The 23,022-nt window shown below is 43.1% G+C and overlaps 1 protein-coding gene across 1 annotated transcript in view; it reads left to right on the top strand.

Moving 5' to 3' along the window:
* The first annotated feature begins 690 nt into the window (after positions 1–690).
* kcnab1b (potassium voltage-gated channel subfamily A regulatory beta subunit 1b) overlaps positions 691–23,022 on the top strand; it is a 37,998-nt gene continuing 15,666 nt past the window's right edge. Inside the window, exons 1-5 of the mRNA XM_008281204.1 lie at positions 691–1,091; positions 16,311–16,354; positions 21,048–21,085; positions 21,832–21,911; positions 22,411–22,455. Coding sequence (XP_008279426.1) covers positions 838–1,091; positions 16,311–16,354; positions 21,048–21,085; positions 21,832–21,911; positions 22,411–22,455 — 461 coding nt within the window. The 5' untranslated portion in view covers positions 691–837. The remainder of the gene's footprint in view (positions 1,092–16,310; positions 16,355–21,047; positions 21,086–21,831; positions 21,912–22,410; positions 22,456–23,022) is intronic.

Here is a 23,022-nt window from a genome sequence, read left to right on the forward strand (position 1 = left end):
TATAAAACTCAACTTTGCAGCAAAATACAGCGAGATATCCTTGGTGCTGGTCGGCTTAACCAGCACTGGCAAGGACTTGAACGTGACCGATGTTTATTCTTATGTTAAAGTTGATTATTGTTGCTTTAAGGTTCCCCTTCTCCTGTATGTGAAGTTTCCTTTCAAAAAGATTCTCATTTCTCTGGATCGACATCTTTTTCAAATACGTGGCACTTGAGTTTCGGCCACCTTTTAATAACTTACTTTAAGGACCTGTTAGTAGAGCGAGACTAGCTGGATCAGGTCGTGTCCTCAGTTGTAGCTGCTATACATACTACAGATGTATCGAGAACATATTTTTGACGAGTAGACGGAAATATCCTTCTCGGCTTTGTCCGGCTCACCTCACCGACAAAGCGGGCTTCTCTCGCTGGAGCCACCGGGAGCTCAAACCAAAGCTGCCTGAGTCTTTTAATTTGTCAGTCGTCTAAGAATAAAGTTGACATCACAGGTATGGCACACAGGGATGTCTCTGGCCCACTCTGCGTTGTCTTCTGGTGTGCAGATTTTATTTATGTCAGATTGTCCGACCGTATTGGCTTTGTGGAGGCACATGTGTGCTTCGTTTGATATATCTGTGGAAACCTTGTTGGGGTATTACTCTAAATCACTCCGTTATCCCCAGGCATGACTCTTCAGCAAACGAATACGGAGACCCTCTGCCGTCCTGCATGACCGGCATTGCGTTGTGCTTACACGGAGAACGTAAGCACAATGAACGGCTAAATATATAGAAAGAGATTTGCCAACAAAAGACGGCGTCCCATTCTCCTGTGTTGAGACGCGACTGGTCTAAACATGTATCTCAAGGCAGCCTGCAGCGAGATCCCGGTGTCCAGGCAGAGAGGGGCGCTGAGACTGGATCGCCGCCTCAGTATTACCCAGCAGAGGCAGGGGGCAGGAAACCGGTCGCAGCCCTCAAGCCCCACCAGTTGTCTTCCAGGAAGTTTTGAAGCCAGCAGACTTCAAACGCAGCAGAGTGTGGACCAGCTTCATGTGCACAGACTTCTATTTCAAGCATCTCCTCAACCTTGTGCCAGCATGGTCTACAGGTAGGATTATTGAGTTCCGTTAAAGGATGCATGCACTTTAAATAGATGTCGTATTGTGTTTCATGAGCCGACATAGTGACAAAGAGCTTGTGACAGAAAAATTACATCACACAGGTTTTGCTTACAATTTATCTGGGTTAGCATCTTGATTCTGCACGTTTTGTTTTTTTTTAAAAATCTGCTCGAGTCATTGTGAAACGTCTGCACCTAGTCGGGGTAAACAGCCGTCTTTTGTCGGTTCACTCCAATTTATATCATTTATAAACCTATGAAAGTAGGGATTAAAGTTTAATTTTTCTCAGCAGGGTCCCTGTCCTGTTAAATACCAAATGCTTTCATCACTTCCTGATAAGAAAGAGTCCTCCTTTGCACAGCGAGATCCAGCACTAATTCCCCTCCGTAATTAGACTTGACGTTTAAGGCACATGAGGCCACCATCAGAAGAACTGCTATGTCCTCGGTGGCTTCGGTGGGTTTCAGAACTGCGAAAAAGGCTGAGGATATGAATAAGTAATAATGAAGGGTTGATATTTGAGTTTCTGTCATAGCGGAGCAAGAAGAAACTTTTATTGTGTCTGAAATGTGACATTCTTCATTTTCCGCTGCAAAACTGGTTGCACATGTGACTGGACGGATGGGATTTGCATGTCCACAAGCGAAATACAAAGCAAATTCAATGAGACTGTTAGCTTGACTTAGGATAATACATGTAAAATAGGGGCTAGCCCGGTCAGATTTTTTTGATGTTTTGTGCACTAAGACGATAGCTTTGTGAGCATTGGTGGTGCTGGTGAGTCAGAGTGACACTGAGTCAGCTGGCTGGCTCCTGTGGCTTCATATATAGAATACTGAACATAAACTGTGTATGACAGAAGGACAGGATGCATGTGGGTCTAAAAAGTGAAGCAAATGCATAAAAAAACTTAAATCTGAGTTCTTTCTAACAGCCAGCAGGGGGCGACTCCTCTGGTTGCAAAGAGAAGTCAGATTGTGCAGAAGTCTATGAGAAAATGACTCTTCTGTTTCCTTGATTTACTACCACAGCAAACACTTTCCAAATGATTTTATAGACTCATTTGTTAGTTTTATGTCTCCTTTACTGCATGATGATGGGTATTTTGTAAATGATGCGGATGATAAAGCAGGATATGTGTCAGGGCGCGGCTACTTTGTGATTTACAAGCCACTCCGATATCATATCGTAAAGCGTCCTTGAATTTGTAGTCAGATCCACTGCTCGCTTGTGACACCCAGTTTGAAAAAAGCAACATGGCAACAGCCAAATTCCAACCTACACAAACCAATGAGTGATGTCACAGTGGCTACGTCTATCTTTTATATACAGTTGATGGTTCAGGCACAGCGGTGGGTTCAGTCTTCTTATCTAACACTGTGAAAGGAGGCGCAAAATGTATTATTTTGTGTTTCAGGTTTTCTCACCGTTTGTTATAGCCAGGGCAGCTGTTTTTTTCTATTTGTTTGCAGTCTTTATTCGAAGAAAAACTAACTGGTTGCAGCCCCAAACCACAAATTCAATGTACAAGCGGGTGAGTGGTGTCTGACCTTGCAGAAAAGTGATTAAGCGCATTTCTCAAACTGTCGAACTCTGTCTTTAACGGTAACCTTTCCCTGTACTGCAGGACCATAGTGGCTGATAACAAACAAAAATAGTTAGTTTACCTTTGCTAAAACGTTGTTTCTATAATTCACATAACACTGATAAAAGTGCAGCATCCACTGTGAGTTACGAAGAACAAATAAACTTAATCCATCACACGGCACCTTTCGGATGAGCTGTTACCCTCTATTGTGAAAAGTCTTTAATTTCATGAGATCTGGGGGTTTTTGAAATGCAATATAAATAGTGTAAAATAATATTAAATAGACAAAAAATAAAATAAACATCCCCTCATGTAAAATTAAGGCTCAAAAATGTATTTTAATTGTGGAAAATTGCTGAATTTAATAAATTGGTTGTTTTCTTTGTGCCCCAGCTGCCTGAATATTACCCCTTTTTTGACAGTTAGTTTTTATAACAGAGTACACAAATGCTGTTTCAATAAAACTCCATAGTGTGCTCCCATGTATTTGTCCTGAGGCTGACATTCTGCAGGTACACAAACCTTTAATCAATACCGAGTCTATGAACCGCTGAGTGCTTCCCCATTACAAATAAATGGCCCTGCACTCGCTTTTCACCATCATTCAGTATCCCCCCCTATGAGGCCTTATGCCCGCTGGGCAAGCACATAAGGTCACTGGGCATCTGTATGGGCGGACATAATAAAGATGTCAGCGTTTGTCAATGTCACCGTATGCAGTGAATTCAAACTGAGATGATGTTGAGGCAGAAGCAGGGATGATAATGATGCTGATGATAATAGTGGCTAATGTCAGAGGGGTAAGTGGTGAAAATGACCATAGTAATAAGTGTAATGAGGATGATGTGGTTTGGATTGTTTTGATGCTGCGGACGAAGGAGGGGCTCAGCTCCGACTGATAATGCTGCCTTTTTAGTCAAAAACCTCACATCCTCTCCTCGTGCCAGACTCAGAGTCAAGCTTCTTTATCAGCAATTCATATATGTTTGCTGGCCCGGAGTGAAATTCGTACTGCTTAATAACTGTGACTATTATGTCTACACTGAGCCAGTGCCACCCTATTAGGGCAGATTAATCTACCAATGCTCCCTCTGTGGTGTTGTACGCACAATGCATCACAATGACTTGCACTCCTGGTCTGATCTGCAGCACAGAGGAAAGACTATGGACTCGGAGTGAGAAACAGAGCCGTGGAAATGGCGATTTAGAGTGGAGAGAGGGGAAGAAAGGGGGAATATAGAACGGAGAAAACAGATGGACAAAAGACGTGATCGAGAAGGGGAATGAGGGGAAAGATACATAGAGAAGGAGGCGATGTAGCAGAGAGAGATGGGACTGCTGCGGCACTGACGTCATAGACTGCTTGGAAAGGTTTCCCCCCTTATTATCTCTCATTTTCTCAACAGGAGGTTAGCGCTGATAAGGAAAACTATCTATTAGACGCTGAATAGCCTTTTGAACTCGGGAGTAAAATGACGAAAGTCTGTTAGTCGAGCTGCCGACTGTTTACAAGGCTGTAATTATGTGACACAAAATCAGATGTTACCCCGGGTTTCATCTGCATGGCGGTGGATATTATGGGTAAAGAAAATCACCGCCGTCGCTATAAGCAGGCGCAGTGAACCGCAGGCAGTGCGATCAAGCTATGCCGACAGATGTTCCAAACTGCTGGAAACCCAGAGTTGGGCTACTGCTAAAAACGAGGGATTTATCAGTGTCCTTAGCGCGGCATCAAGGTTGCTCATCTCAACATATGCACACTCACCGTATGGAGGTTTGCGTCGTAAAGTTTCAGAACTCTATTACAGGTTCTTTACTGGAGCAATTAAAACCGAGTGATATGCCGCAGGGTAACGGTATTATCGACCGTTGGGGATTCCAGCCGGGATTGTAACAGTTCTAGTTGACGCTTTTGACTGACACACTTTTAAATGGGATCAACAGGGAGGAAATGGAAGCCTTGGAGGTGCCGGTGACATTAGAGCGATGTTTGCAGCTTCATCTGACAAGCGCGCTCACCTCTCCAGAGCATTGAGGAACAACACGATCAAGCCGAAAACCGGGGGTTTGCCGGGAGGCTGCAGAAGGATGTAGAAGTGGCAGCGCACCAGCAGCTCCTTTCAGTTGTTCCAAAAGGTTGCATGATTTTTTAAAGGAGGCATTTCGCTAATCTTCAAGATCAGCTTACCCTTCATGTAGAAGCAAACACTTGTATAATGTCTTACGAGGCCCTGGAGGAAGTTTTCCACAGTCTGCAGGAAAAAAAAAATAGCCTTGATGATGTATCCGGAGTTATTTCCGCTTGGGCTTTGAGACTTCAAATCCATTACAGAGTGTGTGTAGTGATAGCAGGGGAGGGGCGGCAGGAGTTAGTTGGAATGATGTAGGATTTTAATAAGCATGTTTTGACAAATTATGCCATCAAATTGCATTTTGGGTGTTACATCCAGATCAAGGTATCTCAACCTCGTTTTGATGATTGTAATAGTTGTATTAGCTCGAAAAGGCGCAATTATGACTGGAGTCTAAAGCATTCCTGTGATTTACACGCAGTTCAAACGAAAACAAAATGACAGAACAGCATATAGATTGTCAGCATGTATGAAAAAAATCTCACCTCCAAACTGCTCCTACTGACCCAGCAGCCGTCCCCGACATTAAAAATGTCAGCGTCCTCCTGATCTGACTTTTACAAGTGTCTGCAGCTATCAAACGCAAATCACAACAATCTAAATAAAGCTGTGTTGGCCTCGAGGTTCGTGGGGGGGAATTCAATGAACCGTGAAATCCTGCATTGTCACATTACTGTTCAGTGGGGGAGGAAAGTTAAGACGCTGCTCTGCTTGAACACTGATTTATGCTTTATTTCACCGCGGCGCTTCGATCGGCCCGCGTTTTTACATCTACTCTGACAAGCCGGTGCCAGCGTAGGTCTCCCTTTACAAGACTTGTTAGGAGCTCGTTAGGAAAATGAAGGTATTGTATTTTTTTTTTACAGGTCATAGACTTGGAAACGAGGGTTAATTACACGACCATGAAGGTAACAGAGCCGTAAAGAGCACTGGAACAGAAAGTGTGTAGGGGGGGAGTAAAATGCATGGTGAAGTCAAGCGTGTGCCCGTGACTTCACATGTAGGTTATCGACCAGCCTTCGCCACCTTGACATCCTGCCTGAGGTGGATTTTTTTTTCCTCATTCTTTTTTTCTTTCAGTGAATTACCACACATACATCAAGTCACATCAACTCAGCCTGGTTTCCCATTCAGAACCTTCCTATCTCTCCCCCCCTTCCCTCTCTCTCTCTCTCTCTCTCTCTCTCTCTAAGTGTGTGGCGCCATAGTGAAAAACACTGCAGTTCTTTCAGCCAGTCAGTCAGAGCCGGTAGCCTATACTCTCACTCTCTCTCATTCAGCGGCTGGCTCAGTCTCTCTATCTACGCTCAACACGCTGCTGCTGTTCCTCGCCTCCTCACTGCATCTGTCCTCCTCTCCCTAAAGTGAGGGACCATGCATCCTCCTTTCTCCTCCTCCTCCTCCTCCTCCTCTCTGCTTGTCCATTACCATTCCAGGGTCCCTTTATCAAACAGAGCCTTCTTGCTGCAAACCCGAGGACCATAAAGGCTCTGCTACTTGCTGGAGGACTTTGGAGACGGGACGAGGCTATCTGCCGGGGCTCCGTGGACAGCTGTGGGAAACGTCTGTTGGGATGCAGATCTTTGCGGGACCTCCGCTGTCTGTGTAACGCTGCTTGATCCCTCTCAAAGTTGCGGGAGAGGACACATCAATCATCCTGCCTCATCCTGGCAGCTCACCGAGTGTAAGAAGTGTCAATTAAGATTTGGTTTGTGTGTGTGTGTGTGTGTGTGTGTGTGTTCGTTCTGGGAAGATAAATGCAGCCAGAAAACAGAATTTGTGCATGTGCAAGAATTTATGTGCAAGAATTTGGGGTTTCTTTGAAAGCATGACCTTATTTCTTGAGAAAAAAAAAAGAAAAAAACGTGTGACAGGAATGTGTCTGCGATCATGTGCGTACAGTGTCGGCGGGCACAGCGCGGTGGTGCAGCGTTTCTCTCCTCACTCCAGGTGTTTGACTAAAAGGCTTAGCCACGGCTGGAGGGCGAGCAAGACTCCCCAGACACCCGCAACTCCAGGCAGCCTGGCAAAACCTTGTACACCCTCAAGAGATAAAAATAAGCAAACAAATAAATAAAAAAAGCATCAGAGACAGATGTGGTAAACAGAAATAGGCTAATCAGAAAGCAAGAGAGCAAATTTGAGTTGGAAAAGTGGGAAACTGTATGTGGAGGAAATGAAACGGGACATGTGCAGGAGAAGAAAAATGAGATAGAAAAAAAAAAACTAGGGCAGAATTTTGCTCAGTCTACACATTGCCAGCCGACGAAGGAGCTTAGAGATGTGAGCAGGAAGCGTTAAACTGGGGATAACAGCAGAGAAAGAGACAATACAAAGAGGTTTCACAGGTTTTTCTCAGATCAGTACTTTTTCTGGGTTGGCAGGGTATTTTTTTCTCTTTCCCTCTTCTAGTCAAGTGCTCTCCTCAGTTGGACGGCTCTTAAAGCGACTCATCCCGTGCCTCTTCTTCATCCTTCTCCCTTCATATCCAACCCCTCTCATATTTTCAGGTGGAGTCAGACCAGCTCAGGACTCTCGTCTCAGCTCCTCACACTCTGACCAGGACTGCACCACTGATATGTCTAAGCTTGACATTTGAGATTCTTCTCTCTCAGAAAAAAAAAACGAACTGAAAGCTGAATAATCTCATGCTCCCATCATTCCCTCCTGTGATTTCCATATGAGATTCAGCAGCACCAGGCAGAGCTGGCCTGGGCCGCTGACTTTCAACTTCACATAACAACGCCAAGGACGAGATTTTGAGTTCCACAGATAGAAAATTAAAAGACTCAAGCATTTTAGGGACACAAACAAAGCCTTGTGTGTCTTGGCGCAGCTTTAGTGGCCTTTTCCAACAGCCATGCAGGTGTCCTTTGCATGCACGGACCACGGGCTGAAGGCCCCGCGTAACGGCGAGCACAGCAAGCAGAACGCCACCAGCCCCAACACAGCCAGCCAGGCCCGAGCACGCTTCCGCACAGTGGCCCTGATAGCTCGCAGCCTGGGCTCCTTCACCCACCGCTACCACCACAACCTCAAGGAGTCCACCGCCAAGCTCACCGGCATGAAGTACCGGTACGTAAACTGATGCTGATGGAGACTGTGTGAGAGAAGAGAGTGGGGAGGAAGAAGGAGGATAGTTCATCTAGTTCTTTTCCTTTTTGTAAAGTATGAGAAAAAAAAAAAGACTGCCACAGTTCTGATTGTGAGGCGTCTGAAAGACAACACAATACGATAACAGAGAAAATGGCTGAAAGATCCATGAGCAGTGACAGGTGATGAGTGGGATGGTGTGTGTGTGTGTGACTGTGTCAAGACAGACACACAAAGATAAGGACTTTTATTTCTTTTATTTTCCGAACTACAGATTTATTGGCAGCTATTATTCCTCAATTAGTGGCGTCTGCAGCTAAACAGCGGTTTATGTTGTTTAGATCGTTTCAGACAAGAACATGAGTTTAATTGCTTGCTTCAAGTGGCTTTTCGCAATTTGAAGAGACAGAGAAGACATTTTAGTGCAGTAACGACAGATAAAAATGCCGTAAAGATAAAGTTCTTGAGGCAAAACTGAAAAGTCACATTAAAAAAAAAAGTGTAATGGTTTCAAAATGTCGTCTAGTTTTAATCACAAGGGTTTCCGCTTGGCTGAAATTGCAGAATAATTACTGGCATGAATATAGATGCAAGAAATCAACATTATTCCATCATATAATGTGATAAAACACAATGAAAAATACAGAAAATTCAACAGTAAAATTAAATCATTAAATCAAGTTTAATGAACTCTCATCAGTGTGTGCAAGTAAGAAAAATATATTTGGGTGCTGAACATCTGTGCCAGATGTTGGTAGTGACAAAATTAGAGGGAGTTTAGGAGCTTGGTGGCAAATGTGTCTGCACAGGAAATGCTGCCATTAAGAGCAAATACAACAAATATGGAGACATTTTCATTGACAAAATATGGACTCTAATTGAATCAATCAGAATGAGCCAGAAAAATAATACTATCATTAAGAAATTATAAGAAACGATGTATAACTGGTGTCATAGTGAAGTGCTCTCAGTGTACATTATGTGCACCAGAGTTTCATTTATGAGGTTTCAGACTCTGCATGCGGTTCTCAATAAGCGGCCGCAGCCATACAGTACATTCTGGAAAGTGTGACAGGGAAGCGGAGCCTCTGCCGGGCGGTAGATCTCTCCGTGTGTGTCTGTGTGGGAGTTGTAACAAGGCCGGGCCAAGTAAACAATGCTCTCTTATCTCAGTGAGTGGGCTCTTAACCCAGACCGCAGGAGCAAAATAGTAGCTTTCACCTCACACTGTTCGCTCACCGGAGAGGGTGACATCATAGTTTACAGTGTCGGGATCAAGAGAGTCAGAGAGGAGAGGACGGTGCGAATGGGATGGAGTTGGAAAAGGAAAAAAAAAAGAAAAACAAAAAAAAAAAAATTGGTAGAGAAAATTGGGGCACACGGGTCAGTTCACAGAAAAGAGGCAATTAGCAGAATATGGGCAGATTGGATGCGGAGCAGCTAAATGTGATAAGTGTCTGCTTGTCACACAATCTCATCTCGTTTCCATAACAACATTGAAATGGCCAACTTCAATCTGCTCTCGGCGCTAAACACGCCTGGTGACTCCATTGTGTGAACCGGATCACCATTTAGATTTTTTTTTTTTTCTTTCGTTCTTCTATGAAGCGAGAAAACGAGATTTTCAAAATTCTATAGCATTTTTCAGCACCGTTATTTTGCCTCCTCAAATAGGACAACAAAGAAGCCTGATCACTCTTGTAGCCCCTTCAAAAAGCAGGTGGAGGATGTTTGCAGTAAAGCTTTCTCCAAGCCCTCAGCAAATCCCACAGAAGCAAATATTGGATGAGAAATCTCATCTCTCACGTCCCCTCGCTGCTCCCTGTATGTCCGATATTTTCTGTTTCTCTCTACTCGCATCTCTTTCCCCGTCTCTTTCCAAACCTCTGACCCAACGCTGCTCAGTTAAAGTGGATACTTGTCTTACTTCGGATGCCATTTGACAGGGAATCTCTTTCTCTTGAAGTAAAGCCAAGCCAGTGACTAAATCTGTGTTGTACAAATTCTTTGAAGTTACCTCCGTGTGATAACAAATCACGCAGAGATTTTTCCCAAAGATGAGAGCGTGTGCAATTGTGGGCGTGTGCATTGGCACATCGCATTACATACTTGAGTGCACGTATGTGCATTTGATGTGCGTGGCACTGATGCTCCACACTGGGAACATCTGAAGGCGTAGCAAGTTGAAGCAGAACAAGTAGTGTGCAGAGCAAGCGAGCATAAACTAATAATACCGCCACCCCCAGCATTTTAGTTGTCATGGGGATCCAAATATAGTGTGGTTCTAATTGTGGCGTCCCCTGGTTGCAACCTTTCAAGGCTGTTTGACCTCTTCTCCCTTTTAAAATGATATACAACCCAAAAAAACAGCGCGCATTCCAGCCAAAAATGTGTGATGTAATAAAACATGCTGTTGTTGTTGGCTTCAGAAGTTGTGCAGATTATTTCTGGTTCCTAGTAGGGAAGCTTCTGGTTGCCCGGATTGAAGTTCATAACGGTCATTAGGCAGCAGAAGGCCTTTTGACAGTCCAGGAGGTTTGGGGAAGGTTCCGCTTGGTTGGTTCAGGGCTGCGTTGCAGATGGGCATGCAAAAATCCCGTCTGTTGGTTCCTTTGGATGCAGGCTTATCAGCGGCAGGCAGAGAGAGAGGCATCCTCTGCCGTCGATACTTACATCAGTGTGCGGACAGTGGGAGTAATGCATAAAGCAGCCATGTAAAGTGTTTTTTGTGCGCGCGGAAAAGCCAGTAAATGCAGTTTATACAGGTCATTTCAAGGTATTCCACGCTTAGATTTGTTGCACAGTTACAGGGAAAAGTTTTGCGGGGAGCTGGTAGGAGTGTCTGTTCCATGTGTTTGAGCGAAGCAGCCTCAGAGCGAGTGTCATTCTTGCATTCATGGATGCATCTGCTGTGCCTCCAGCTTGATCCTTTTAATTAAAAACTTTCCCTCTTTTGAACCCCTCTATTTAATGAACCAGTGGGCTATCAGACCTCACAGCAAAAAAAAAAGACTGGTGTGAGGGAATTTGGCTTAACATTATCATTCCTCCTGCATCACCGAAATCATTAACAGCGGAGGAATTTTATTTCTTCTGATCGGATCTCCAAAGTTTGAAGCTTAAAAATTACTGATGCATTACATCACTGTCAGAAACTACTTCTCCTCTTACTGTATGTTAATCAACTCTGTCAAGGACAACTCTTTTACATAATAGGAAGCAAGTCAGCAAGAAATCTGCATCTTTCTTTGTGCCGCGCAGCATTAAAGCTCCCATACTGTGCCCCTTTTTCGGCAAATTAATCAAAGTCTCACATGTTCCCACGATGTATCTCAGTTTGTTTTGTTTTTTTAGCACAAAATACTGCAAAGATGGTTCATTTCACCTCGACTGTGTGAAGTCCTGGTTTTAGGGCTTTTTTAAATGAGCTGTTTTGCTCTGAACACCAGTGAGCAGCTGCTGTTTTCGCCCCCTTCAGGAAGAAAACTCCCTCTGTGGCCATGTTTGACGGCTAAAACTGGGCTTTAGAAATGGCATAAATGCTAACAGCTTAAATTAACAACCACAAAACACAATGAAGATAGATTTCTACTATATGGGACCTTTAAGTGAGTATTTTTTAGGATTGATGGAACCACTTCCTCTATATGCTTGATCAAAGAAGATATTCTGTTGTTGTGGCTGCACCATTCATCACTATTTACAGTCTGTGTGTTTTGAGGTGAACCTTGCGTATATGGTGTGTTTGCGTGCACGTGACTTCACGCATGTCTGCACTCATGGAGTCGATCGCTCTGCTTTCGCTCAGAGACGCTCTGTTGTTCCCCGTGTCCTTCCACACTCTGAGCTGTTGTTGTTCTTGCCCAGTTTTTCATCAAAAAAGTCCACATCAGCCTTCAATAAAATAAACGCATTTCATGTTCCGACATCACTTTCCGCAGTGCTCGTCTCGGCCGCTCTGCTGTGTGATGTGTAGATCTAATAATACGAGCCAGGGTGTTGCACAACAGCAGCCCTGCAGCATGAAGCTCCGCTCGGCCTAAAAACCAAACAAGCCCCAAAGGAGAAGAACTCACACAGCTAAAAAGCCTGAAAGTTTGCGTGGACTTAGTGCTTTTTAATTAAAGGTCACAGTTAAAGTGTTTTACTGTAAGCGTAATGGTTTTATTAAAGTGTAGCCTTGCAAATGCAATTTTCGCTTTGTCTCCCGAAGTGGCCTCGGTAAACAGACTATAATCACAAAGATAATTGGAAGAGATAAAACACGAGGAAAGCTCCGCCGCATTCGTGTAATCCTAACTGAATAGAGTTACTGCAAATTGCAAAACAATGCTCGTTGAGCTGAGCCGAACAAACCTAATAATGTGATAGATCGAACCCGAGGGGATCGATCTGAGCCTTGTTTCTAGTCACTTTACTCTTATTACACACTTGTCAAATGTCGCAACAAAAATCCTTCGTCGTGTATTTGCTGCTATCGTAGTCAAACCGTGGCGAATTAGGATTTTCTGGTTTATCTAGGTGATTTTTTTTTTTTTTCCATGTTGCCTAGCTCTCTCTGAAATTCACACCATACTGAATCAACCACTTCAGATCTGCCCACATGTTTTTCAATACCGGGTCAACCAGCAGGCTACTCGCTCCAGTCATGGGTCCCTTCCTAAAATAGCTGTTTCGTGTGAGATTCTTTACCCATCAGTCACTTGTTTCAATTAAAGGGAAAGAAACGTCCAAGCATTTTGAATATTCTTCCAGTCGAAAGAAAAATAACCCTGTGTATGTATAAATGAGTGTTTGTGTGAGGCCCGTGTGTGTACATGCTGCATAAAAATGAAAAAAAAAAATGAAGCCGTGTTGACTTTAGGCCTGTGGAAAAACAAAGCAGAAAGTCGTGTCTAGACTCTGGCTTTTTATTACACACACACACACACAAACATGCACGGGCCCTGTGGGGAGCTGGCTGTCATTTTCTATTTCCCATTCTGTGTCATATAGAATGCTTTATCTGTAGAGGGCGTTTGATCTGCTCAGACTCGAGGCTTGGACTTGCAACTCTGCAAGCTTCAGTCTGTTGCTAGTGTATCTCTCCTTCTCTGCTCGTATCGCTCCTTGTCTTCTTCGTCCATCAAGCGTCATCAGCGCATTTGTACCCCAGCATCTCAGCCAGCCGTTTTTCTGTCAAACTAAATATAATCACTTTTATTTTCTCCTCCCCTCCTCCCTCCTTCAAAGTCCTTGATTTTACTTCCCTACATTCTTCCGCCCACACAAGCCTTGCTCTTCTATACATTTACACCCGCCTCACTCCCTTGTGCTGAATTATTTTGATAACAACATTATGGTTACCATCAAGAGAGAGCGAACCGAGGAGGTGGGTGTCGTCTAATCCTTCCGCCCATCAAGGTTGGCTTGTGTGGGTTTCCTTCGTCTACATTAATCCCCTGCGAGTGAAGAGTTTCAGCCGTTTGCTCATAACCCTGACAAAAGTGTTTGCCGACAAATATTGATTTGAACAATCCAACATCGGGAAATAAATCACAAGAAATACCCCAGTGTGACCAAAGGCGCCAAATAAGTGCTTTCCAGGAAAAGTCTTCCCTCATTGAGGCCACTCCTTCTAAGGTTTAAGCTCAACATTAAACATAATATACCAGCCAGATGTTCATGTTTTATTTCAGCTACAGATCCACTAAGAATAGCGCCGGCAACATACAGTAGCGGCTCACAGGACGTTCACAAGTGATGACAGGTTTGCGTGAGGGGGCGTCATCAAATGACTCATTTGTCGTTTTACTTCAAGGCTTCTTTTGGGCATCATCCAAGCATGAGGGGCCGAGCAACACTCGCAGGGCTTCCAAAGTTGTTTACGTCCAAGTGTACATAGACAAATTTTCTCCTTCTTTGTGTGTTCATGTGATCATTTACAATACAATATAGAACATATTCATGCATTTGCCTCCCAGCAGCCCTGCTTTTCTCTCCTTCTCTCACACATAAAGCAACCCACTTTCTCTTTAACTTGAAGCTATGCATTGTTTTCTCCCTTTTTGCAAATGACACACTGTAATCCCCCTGAATCATTAGCTCCTTTAGCAACGTGCCTGTGCTGCCTCAGACCTGGACAGTTCTATTATTGCGCTATAGTGGGCTGCGTGGTTAATAATCAGTGTTGTTCTGGGGTGTCAGGAAGCGGCAGCATCGGCTGAAGATGCAGAAGCGAGGCGCCTTCTCCGGCTGCTTTGTTATTTTTTTATTTTTTTGCCGTCATTAAGACAGCCGGTATGCATTTAAAGCGGCCCACAGGCGCTGCAAATTTAGCTTATGGTAGAACTCCCAATACAAAGTTAGCATTTTGCCAAGGAGAGCCAGCTGTATTTGTAAATGGATTTCGCTGCCAGCTTGTTTATTGTGAGAATAGTGTGCATGAATGAGCCACTGTAAACATGAAAACAGAATCAATAAAGTCCTGAGGCAAATGGATATACAATTTGCAACTAGTCCAGGCGTTAAGGACACGCTTTACCCAACTTACAAAAAAAAAAAAAAGTGCTGCAATGAAACTGCATTCCTCAGCATCGGTGAGGTTTGTCCTCGGTAGCCCCCGAACGAACACACAGCCTGAAACACACTTCTAACCTACAGTCCCGCCCTTCCCCCACACTTTCATGGATCAGAGCTCCCACTCTATAATACATCAGAGAGATGGAGGATACAATATCCAAAACTCCTCCACCATATTAGAGACAAGAACGCATCCCACGATTTGTGACAGCAGTGAGATCTGTCTCTGAGTTTGCTCCTGTCATGCTGTTATCAGTCCTTGAATTATATAATGCATCAAGGAATCCAGAAATTTATCAAATTGCCCCCAACGTTTACATGTAAACATTTTCATTTGTATGTTTCGGGCTATTACGTTGGCAGCTCGGTTCGAACTCCTGACTCGATGACTGATGCATCCCCAACATTGGACATCTAATTGAATTGGCTAAGGGCACGGTTGGACAGCACGGGCTGGAATTAGTCGGCCTTTATCTCGACATAGGCACAGGCCATTAGTCGCAAAAACGACTGCTGGCATTTTTAAAATTTTTTTTTTTTTTGCAGCCTCATTTGTTGCGGTGAGCAAACGCCTGCAAAGCCGAGTAGAAAGCACAATTAGAGGTTGTTTCTGCGCCTATTGTCTGGACACGTTCTCCACCTAAAACAAAGAGGTTTGCTTGTAATAGTGATTTTGCGCGCTCATGTGGCCTTGACGCTTCTGTCAAAAGAATGTGTCTCAATTTCACGGCGGTTGCTTCGTACCATTTCCACTATCGGATGACTGTAGCTGCCCTTGCAGGGCCGTCGATTCCCTCGTCGCACTTTTACTTCACCTGCGGTTCACATCCATCACAATGTGGAAAGACACCTGTGGAGGCTGGAGGGAGAGCAATCTGCTTCTTGCTGCCACCGTCTCTGTTTAGCAATTAAACGCTCTCACTGCATGAGTTCCCCCTCTCAGCTGGACTTGGTTTGGCACAGATTGAAAAGTAGGAGAGTTGAGAATCTGAATCAAGGGTGGAAAGAAGTCTGATGTTTGAGTTTATCTTCCATGTTGTTAATGGAGAGTTTAGAGCTGCCATATTACATCGTCGCGGATCAGTTGGATGTAAATTAACCGTTATCAAGGAGGCATATATCAGGAGCTGCTATATTATTGCGCCGTTAATAGGTGCAGGGATTCGTTAAGGAAGCAGATAAAGAAACGCGTGCGAGGGTCTATCTTGAGGAATGCCGATATGATACAGCGCTTGTGAGTGAGCTTAGTTATCTGCATTGTGTGGGGAAGGTAATAAAAGCAAAGCCTGAGGACTGAAGTGCTCCCTGTTGTAAGAGGATGTCGAAAAGCTCCGAGGCAGTGGAGTGAGGAATGAGAGCGGAGAAGCAAAGGGCAACACTTGTCAGAAAGTATTGTACTGAACTTCTGCTGTGCAATCCGTAATTGTTTTTCTCAGTTATTAGTAAAACGTTTTCTTCCAGCGAATGTGGGATCCATACTGATGGAGTAAATCAACTGTCCTCCCCCTCTTTAATCTCTCAATTATGATTCACGGCGGTAAAGGTGACCCTCTGATTCAGTGAATCTCCTTCTGATCAAACCCAACAAGATGTTAGACGTAAAAATTAAAATTGATTTTTTTCCTTTGCTTATACTTTAGGCTGTGTAGCGGCTGTATGTTATTTCATTCCAGTCTCTGGAGTTATAATTTGGAAACAACATAGATTTTGTTGTGGGCCCAAAGCGAAATACACATAGGAGCATGCGGTAATTGCATTCAAATTTGACTGATGACTTCTTGAGTCTAAATACCGCTGGTTTTTCTCAGTCATGCTTTTGTTTTTCTTCACAGGAACCTGGGGAAATCTGGGTTGCGTGTCTCCTGTCTGGGGCTCGGTGAGTGTGTTTGTTAATTAGCATTAATAAATGGCAAGTGTGTAACGATTTCACGAGCATCCGAGTGTGATTCAGCTCATGGTGTGTGCGGAGAAGATGGCAAGGTCGGGAGAAAGAGTCAAACTGAAGGGGACGGTTTTCTTAAAAATTTCATTACATCATTTCACCCCATTCTAAACTTCATGCATCTTTTATATGTATGGAAAGTCATGGGAGACCACAGAAGACTGTTTGCAGAGCATTAATAGTTTCCCTGTTAATAATTAATCAATGGCAGTGGCTTCGGCAAACAAGTTGCTCAATTATCACACATATCCAATGCGCACCAGTGGGTAAGTACACTCATTCATCTTGAGAGGACTGATTCATTTAGTAAATCTCTCTCGTCTGTGTGTGTGTGTGTGTGTGTTGTTGTCGTGTCGATGCATGTATTGTGCTGTTTTTGTTGCTTGAAGGGGGTGTGTCTCTGAAGACAAACTAACTCGACAAAGCAGAGGATTGATGCTTTGCTGTCCAGGCCTGGCAGACGTCGAAGAAAATCTTTTAAAGGAGTTAGTTAATCATCTCCCAGTGATTTTTTTTTAAAGATCTGGCCACAGTACGCTAAGCAGCATGGAGGAAAAGTGGAGAGGAAGAACATTTATCAGCTGAAGGGGATGAGTTTCGAACCTTGATATTGGCGAGCCTCAGCTGTGCTGTAGTGCCCTTGAGCAAAACATTGATTCCTGCCTGTGCCAGTTTTCTCGAGAGAGGAGGAAGGGAGAAAAAGAGTCCCACTGTGCAGATGTTGCTTTTAGTATTTTGATTCTGTGAGATTTCTGTGCTTCTATATCTCAGCTGTTTAATTAAATTCTAAAATGATAGTTTAACATTTGGGAAATAGACTGTCACTTTCTTGAGAACAGTAATTAGCAGAGGATTCTCACATCTGTGCGCTAAGTCCGGACGGTGTATAAAGATGACGTCTCCCACAGGTTTCCAGCTCAGTGTGGTGGCTCCGGCTGTCACCGTCTTGGCAGCACCTGACTCCTCATAACTCCCAGCTAATCCAAAAATGAGCAAAGAGTTTGAGGGTGAGTGTAGCTGAAGTGGGCCAATCCAAACGTCTGTGGACCATAAGTTGTCGTATGATGACACCACCCCCTTATTAAGTATCATTTCAATCCTAATACAAATCAAACTGGTGAGCTACTGGAAATAAAAACTCACCCAGCATACAATTGTAAGAAACCAAAACCATTTTTCGCACCACACTGTAAGCATGTTTATATCTGCTGTAAAGTTGGGCATTTTAACATGGTGGTCGATGGGGGCTGACTCACATTTGAAGCCAGCCTCAAGTGGCCTTTCAAGGAACTGCACCTTTTGACCTGGATTTTGCTGTTCGACTACAAGTAGGAGCTACCACAAGCATCCAGTTAGCTTAGCTTAGCGCAACGACTGGAAAATCCATCCATCCATCCATTATCTATACACCACTTAATCCTCACTAGGGTCGCAGGGGGGCTGGAGCCTATCCCAGCTGACTCAGGGTGAAGGCAGGGGACACTCTGGACAGGTCACCAGTCTATCACAGGGCTACACTTAGAGACAGACAACCAAGCACACTCACATTCACACCTACAGACAATTTAGAATCACCAGTGAACCTCACCATGTTTTTGGACTGTGGGAGGAAACCGGAGAACCCAGAGAGAACCCACGCTGCACGGGGAGAACATGCAAACTCCACCCAGAAAGATTCCGGTGCCCCCACCGGGATGCGAACCGGCAACCTTCTTGCTGCGAGGCAACAGTGCTAACCACCTTGCAGCCCCTACTGGAAAATATTTTGAACATATGCATTGAATATTTGTTGGCAAGGTAGAGTTACTTCCCTGTATTTGTGCTATGCAAAGGCAATAGCATCACTCACATCACTGTAAAGGCATGAGAGAAGCATTGATCTTGTCCTTTCTTTTAGCAAGAAAGTGAAAAAGTGTACTCCCCAGAATGTGTTGCCTAAAGATTGAACAGAAAGGGCTTCTGCATTATTTCTTATTAGATCAGGTGTCAGAAGATTGACAGGAAAACATTAAAGTTGGAGCACAAACTGTAAGCCTGCAGAGCCTGGAACTGCTTCTTTCTCCTGCACATCCAGTACATCAGTGCAGTCTGTGCACATTCACTCGTGTGTTGAAACTGTAAGAGGACCTCACATGAACCAAGACTAAATCCGATCCTTGATGCATGGGTGTTTATTGCGTGCTATTACTTATCAAGCCTGTTTTAACTTTTGACAGGCAGGTGCTGTCTGTCTATCAGCACCACTTTAAGCCTAGAAGCAAAGAATAAGGAAGGCTAAACCGAATTATAAAACATGCCTCCCCAGGTGGTGCTTCAAAAGCTTTTAAAATGTTGAAAGAAAATGAGGAAAATATAGATTAAACCACTAACACTAGAAATCCGAGTACCTGTCACCAGAGAGCTGCAAAGAGGACAAACGCTCAAATGTTTCATCTGGCGTTACATTAATTCCTTCCAACAGCTGCTGCTATAGAGGCAGTGGATACCTTGTTTCACTGCTTCGTTTGTTTATTCAATTTTTAAGAAAAAATTGGACAGCAGGTAATAATTTTGATAGATTTTGCTTTGACCATTGCCAGATTAAATTCAGGCAGAGCCTACGCCAATCTGCTGCTGTGCTTCTGGCGCTGTTGGCTACGGATTTAACACCAGTTTTTCCATTATTTCATATTAGTGGGAGACAGTAACAAGCTTCGTGTGACAGGATCAGGCAACAGAAGACTGGCAGGAGAAGATAAAAATTTCTAACAGAAACTGTGTTCATCGTATGCTGTTTGAAGGAAGAACAGGGGCTGGAAGTGCATCCCTCACGAACACTATACGTTAGTACAGTTTGTGCATGTTTATTCTAAGATTTCACACCAGTGTATTTCACAAGCACAGGGCTCATTGTATAACAGGAAAAAAAAGTCATGTAAATGTGCCAGAGTTACCCTAATAGGCTAATTTCCATTTGGTTATTGAAAACAAAACAAATAACAACAGAAACTTGTGAGCTGGGAAAATGTGGTGAAGTATAAATGTATCAAGTTGTTCAGCTCTAAAATCTATTTGGTTTCTGGCAACATACTAATTCTACATTTATATGGTCTTTTCAGTGGATTTGTTTTATTTTATTTACCTTATGGCACAATATGAAATGTGTAATGACCATAGCAACCACATCTAATATAGCTGTCTCAGCAGTCACTTAGTATCTAGAAAAAAATCAAAATTTAAGCAATGAATCAAACCTTCTACATTTTTTGGCACAAGAGGGAAAGTACAGACTTTGGTGAATTCAAACACTAAGATACCTAAATTCAAACACAGCTTTTAGCTTCTTATTTTATTTTATTTATTTATTTATTTTTTTAAATTTCAAACTAAAACTTTAAAACAAAAGTCAACATTTGATACACAAAATCAAAGTTTTAAAGTTCGAAAGGGTTTTGGAAGAAGTTGAACATATACCAAAAACCCTTGTGATAATAATAACTTAAATATTAACACTTTCACAGTGACCTTCTCAAAACAAAAACTTTTGCCTTGTTACTAAGCATAATACGTTCAGCAGTGGTACACAGACACCTAAATTAATGCATGAGCAGTTTAGAGGTATGATCAGTTGCATTAACTGTTGTTCTGTTCAACTCTGTTTATAGATCACAGTATCGTCGGCATATAGGTGCATCTCTATAGACTCAGTGAGTGTGGTCCCAGTACAGAAACCTGTGGGACACCAGTATAAGAATAGCACAAAGAGCAGCAGATTCACTGTCATAGAGTTGTACCGTTTGTGCTCTGGATTCAGATGTTGCATGATATATATGTGTGTGTGTAGCATTATGTTAGTTTAATTTCTTTATTAAAGTGTGTAGTGTGTCCTTGTGCATGGAAACTGTATGACTGACCTGAGAGATATTTTGATGGTTGATACAAGGATACTTACTGATGCGGACTCCTTCAGAACTGCTATTAATACCATCTTTTGACAAATGACAGGTAATACAGTATCTATCAAGGCACACCAGCCCCTTCTTGCAGAAGGGAATAATAGAAAATAGATTCTGCCAAATAATAAAACATGACTCTAAATTTCCCAGTGACTGAACTACTGCCATATTCAAAATGAGGAAGTAAAAAATAAAGGGTAAACATGAGCCACAGCACTTGTCATCGCAGGTTTGTAAAGCTGGTTAGTCATGCAGGTGGATGACTGTGACTGGTTCCTGGGCAGTTAGCAGCTCTTTACTCACACGCCAGAGCTGCCTGGAGGAAAGAACGCACAAAAAACAAAACACCTCGAGTGAAAGCACCTAAAAAGACCTTTGACGTAGACCACCATGCTCCTCAGCAATGCACTGAAATTGTTTCGCATTTTAATAAAAGATTTTCACGTTAATCACTTTACAGAATTACATATTGTGGCTTAAAATACAAGAGAAATGTGGCAGTGCACCATTTCTCTTCTATTCTACCACCACTCAACGCTGGCATTTGGCTGTGATGGCTTTGGGGCAGGGAGCATTTTGTCAGCTGTCCATGCCCAAAATACCAAAGCAATAATTAATGCAGTATAAAAATTACTTGTTCTACATGCAGAAAGTCTCATGTGCTTTTATGTTGTGTTTTTTTTCTCCTACAGGAACATGGGTAACATTTGGAGGTCAGATCTCTGATGAGGTAAGACTTCATGTCAAATCTATTATTCAGCTCATGAGCAGATGCTGGCTTTCATTTCAGACCCAGTTAGATTGCAAATGCCACTTGTGACCATTTGTGACAGTTTACAACACCCAGTTTGCAGAACCCATGGGAGCAATTTAGTGTAACTGAAAATAAAACGGTGTGAGTATACCACAGTAATCAGTCTGGTGTCAGTGTCCCCAATATCACAGCAGGCTGCTAAGTCCCTGTTGGCTCTACCAAGGCCAAGTGGTCAGGTCTGATTCCTCCCTGTCTCAAGTTATTAAGCAGAGGACCTCTTCCAGTGCCCTGGTCTGGCCTTGGAGGGGGGGACGACACTGAACTAGCGACAGCTCATCACTGTCCGATGACCACTGGGACTAACTCATACACGGACACAAATAAAATCACCCGAACAAAACAGGGATGGATACAGACGGAGGAAGTCATCCTGACAAATCTGGCCTTCCGATCTGATCCCGTCTCCCCCCTTCTGAATAAACTGCAGCCGCGAAAACTAGGTCAAAAAAAAGTCAGAGAAAATATATCGAGCAGTAAGCAAGTTTAACCAACAAGCAGCCTGTACAGTGTTCTTGGTGATGTGCATCTCGGCAGCAAACACATTTACTCTCCTACAGCTTCTTCGGGGAATTCCCTTTCCTTTTTGAAATGTAATTGGGGTAATATTTATAGGAGTATTATACCACACTGAGGCTCATGAGGGGAAACTTTTCTCTTGTCAGGTAGCCGAGCAGCTGATGACTATCGCCTACGAAAGCGGGGTCAACCTGTTCGACACGGCTGAAGTCTACTCCGGGGGGAAGTGAGTGATGTCTCCTATTTTGTTATCCATCTCACTTGCTCAGAGCACTTTTCTAGTCTTGTCAGCTGTTTTTTTTTTTTCCCATATACGACATGAGGATGTTAACAAGGTTTGGCCCCAGACCAGGAATTATGCACCTGAGGAGACCAAAAAAAAAAAAAAAAGGCAACTGAGACTGTAAAGTGATTTACATAATCTTATTCATCACTGGAGGCGCCCCATTACGTTCACAGCTCAATCTAACTTTATAGGCCTGACACCATTGAGGTGAGTAATGCGGGACATGCTGCAGCTGCGTGGGGATAAATAATAATTTCAAGGTTGCTGGTAAAAATTCAAGCGTACAGTACAAGAGACGTTGATCCTTTATCTTGTACTCCCTCTGATTTTTAATCAAGCGTTCATGCCGCAGATGTGTGACAGATAACGCTTACATGCTGTGAGAGAAACGGCCGTCTTAGATCTAATCTCATTATGTTTTATGTATTTTTCATTACAGAGCAGAGATAATCCTGGGAAACATCATCAAGAAGAAGTGCTGGAGGTAAATTGTTGTCTCTAAACAAAGCAAAAACAATAATAATTCAATATATTTTTAAAAAAGAATATACACCATATCGTAAAACATACGTTACACTCTGCTATAGGTGTATGTTATTAATATCACAATACAAATCCATGGGTTTTTTTTTTTTTTTAAGAAGAGCTCTTCCAGGATGGTTTTCTACAAGATTTTGTCGCCTTGCTGCAGGGATTTTTGCTCCCATTCTGTCACAGGAGCATTAGTGAGGTCAGCCACTGATGTTGGGTGATAAAGCCTGGTTCACAGCTGGCGTTGCGATTCAACACAAAGGTGTTGGATGGAGTTGAAATTCTTTCAGCCAGCAAACCTTTTTTTTTTGTGGGCTTCACTTTGTGCTTGAGGCAGCGCATTACTGTCTAAAACAGTCGTCCCTTTTTGGTTTAAGATAAACTAATAATTATAAGCCATCATCACAGTCTGGACTCTGTTACTAAGATTAGGCTTTGTTTCATTTGAAGAATTTTACAGCCTGCAGAGGTGAAAACATTGCTTATTTCATTTTTAAAAATGCAAAAATAAAAAGAGATA

This window comes from Stegastes partitus, unplaced genomic scaffold (genome assembly GCF_000690725.1).
Source record: "Stegastes partitus isolate 25-593 unplaced genomic scaffold, Stegastes_partitus-1.0.2 Scaffold226, whole genome shotgun sequence".
NCBI classification, from domain to species: domain Eukaryota; kingdom Metazoa; phylum Chordata; class Actinopteri; family Pomacentridae; genus Stegastes; species Stegastes partitus.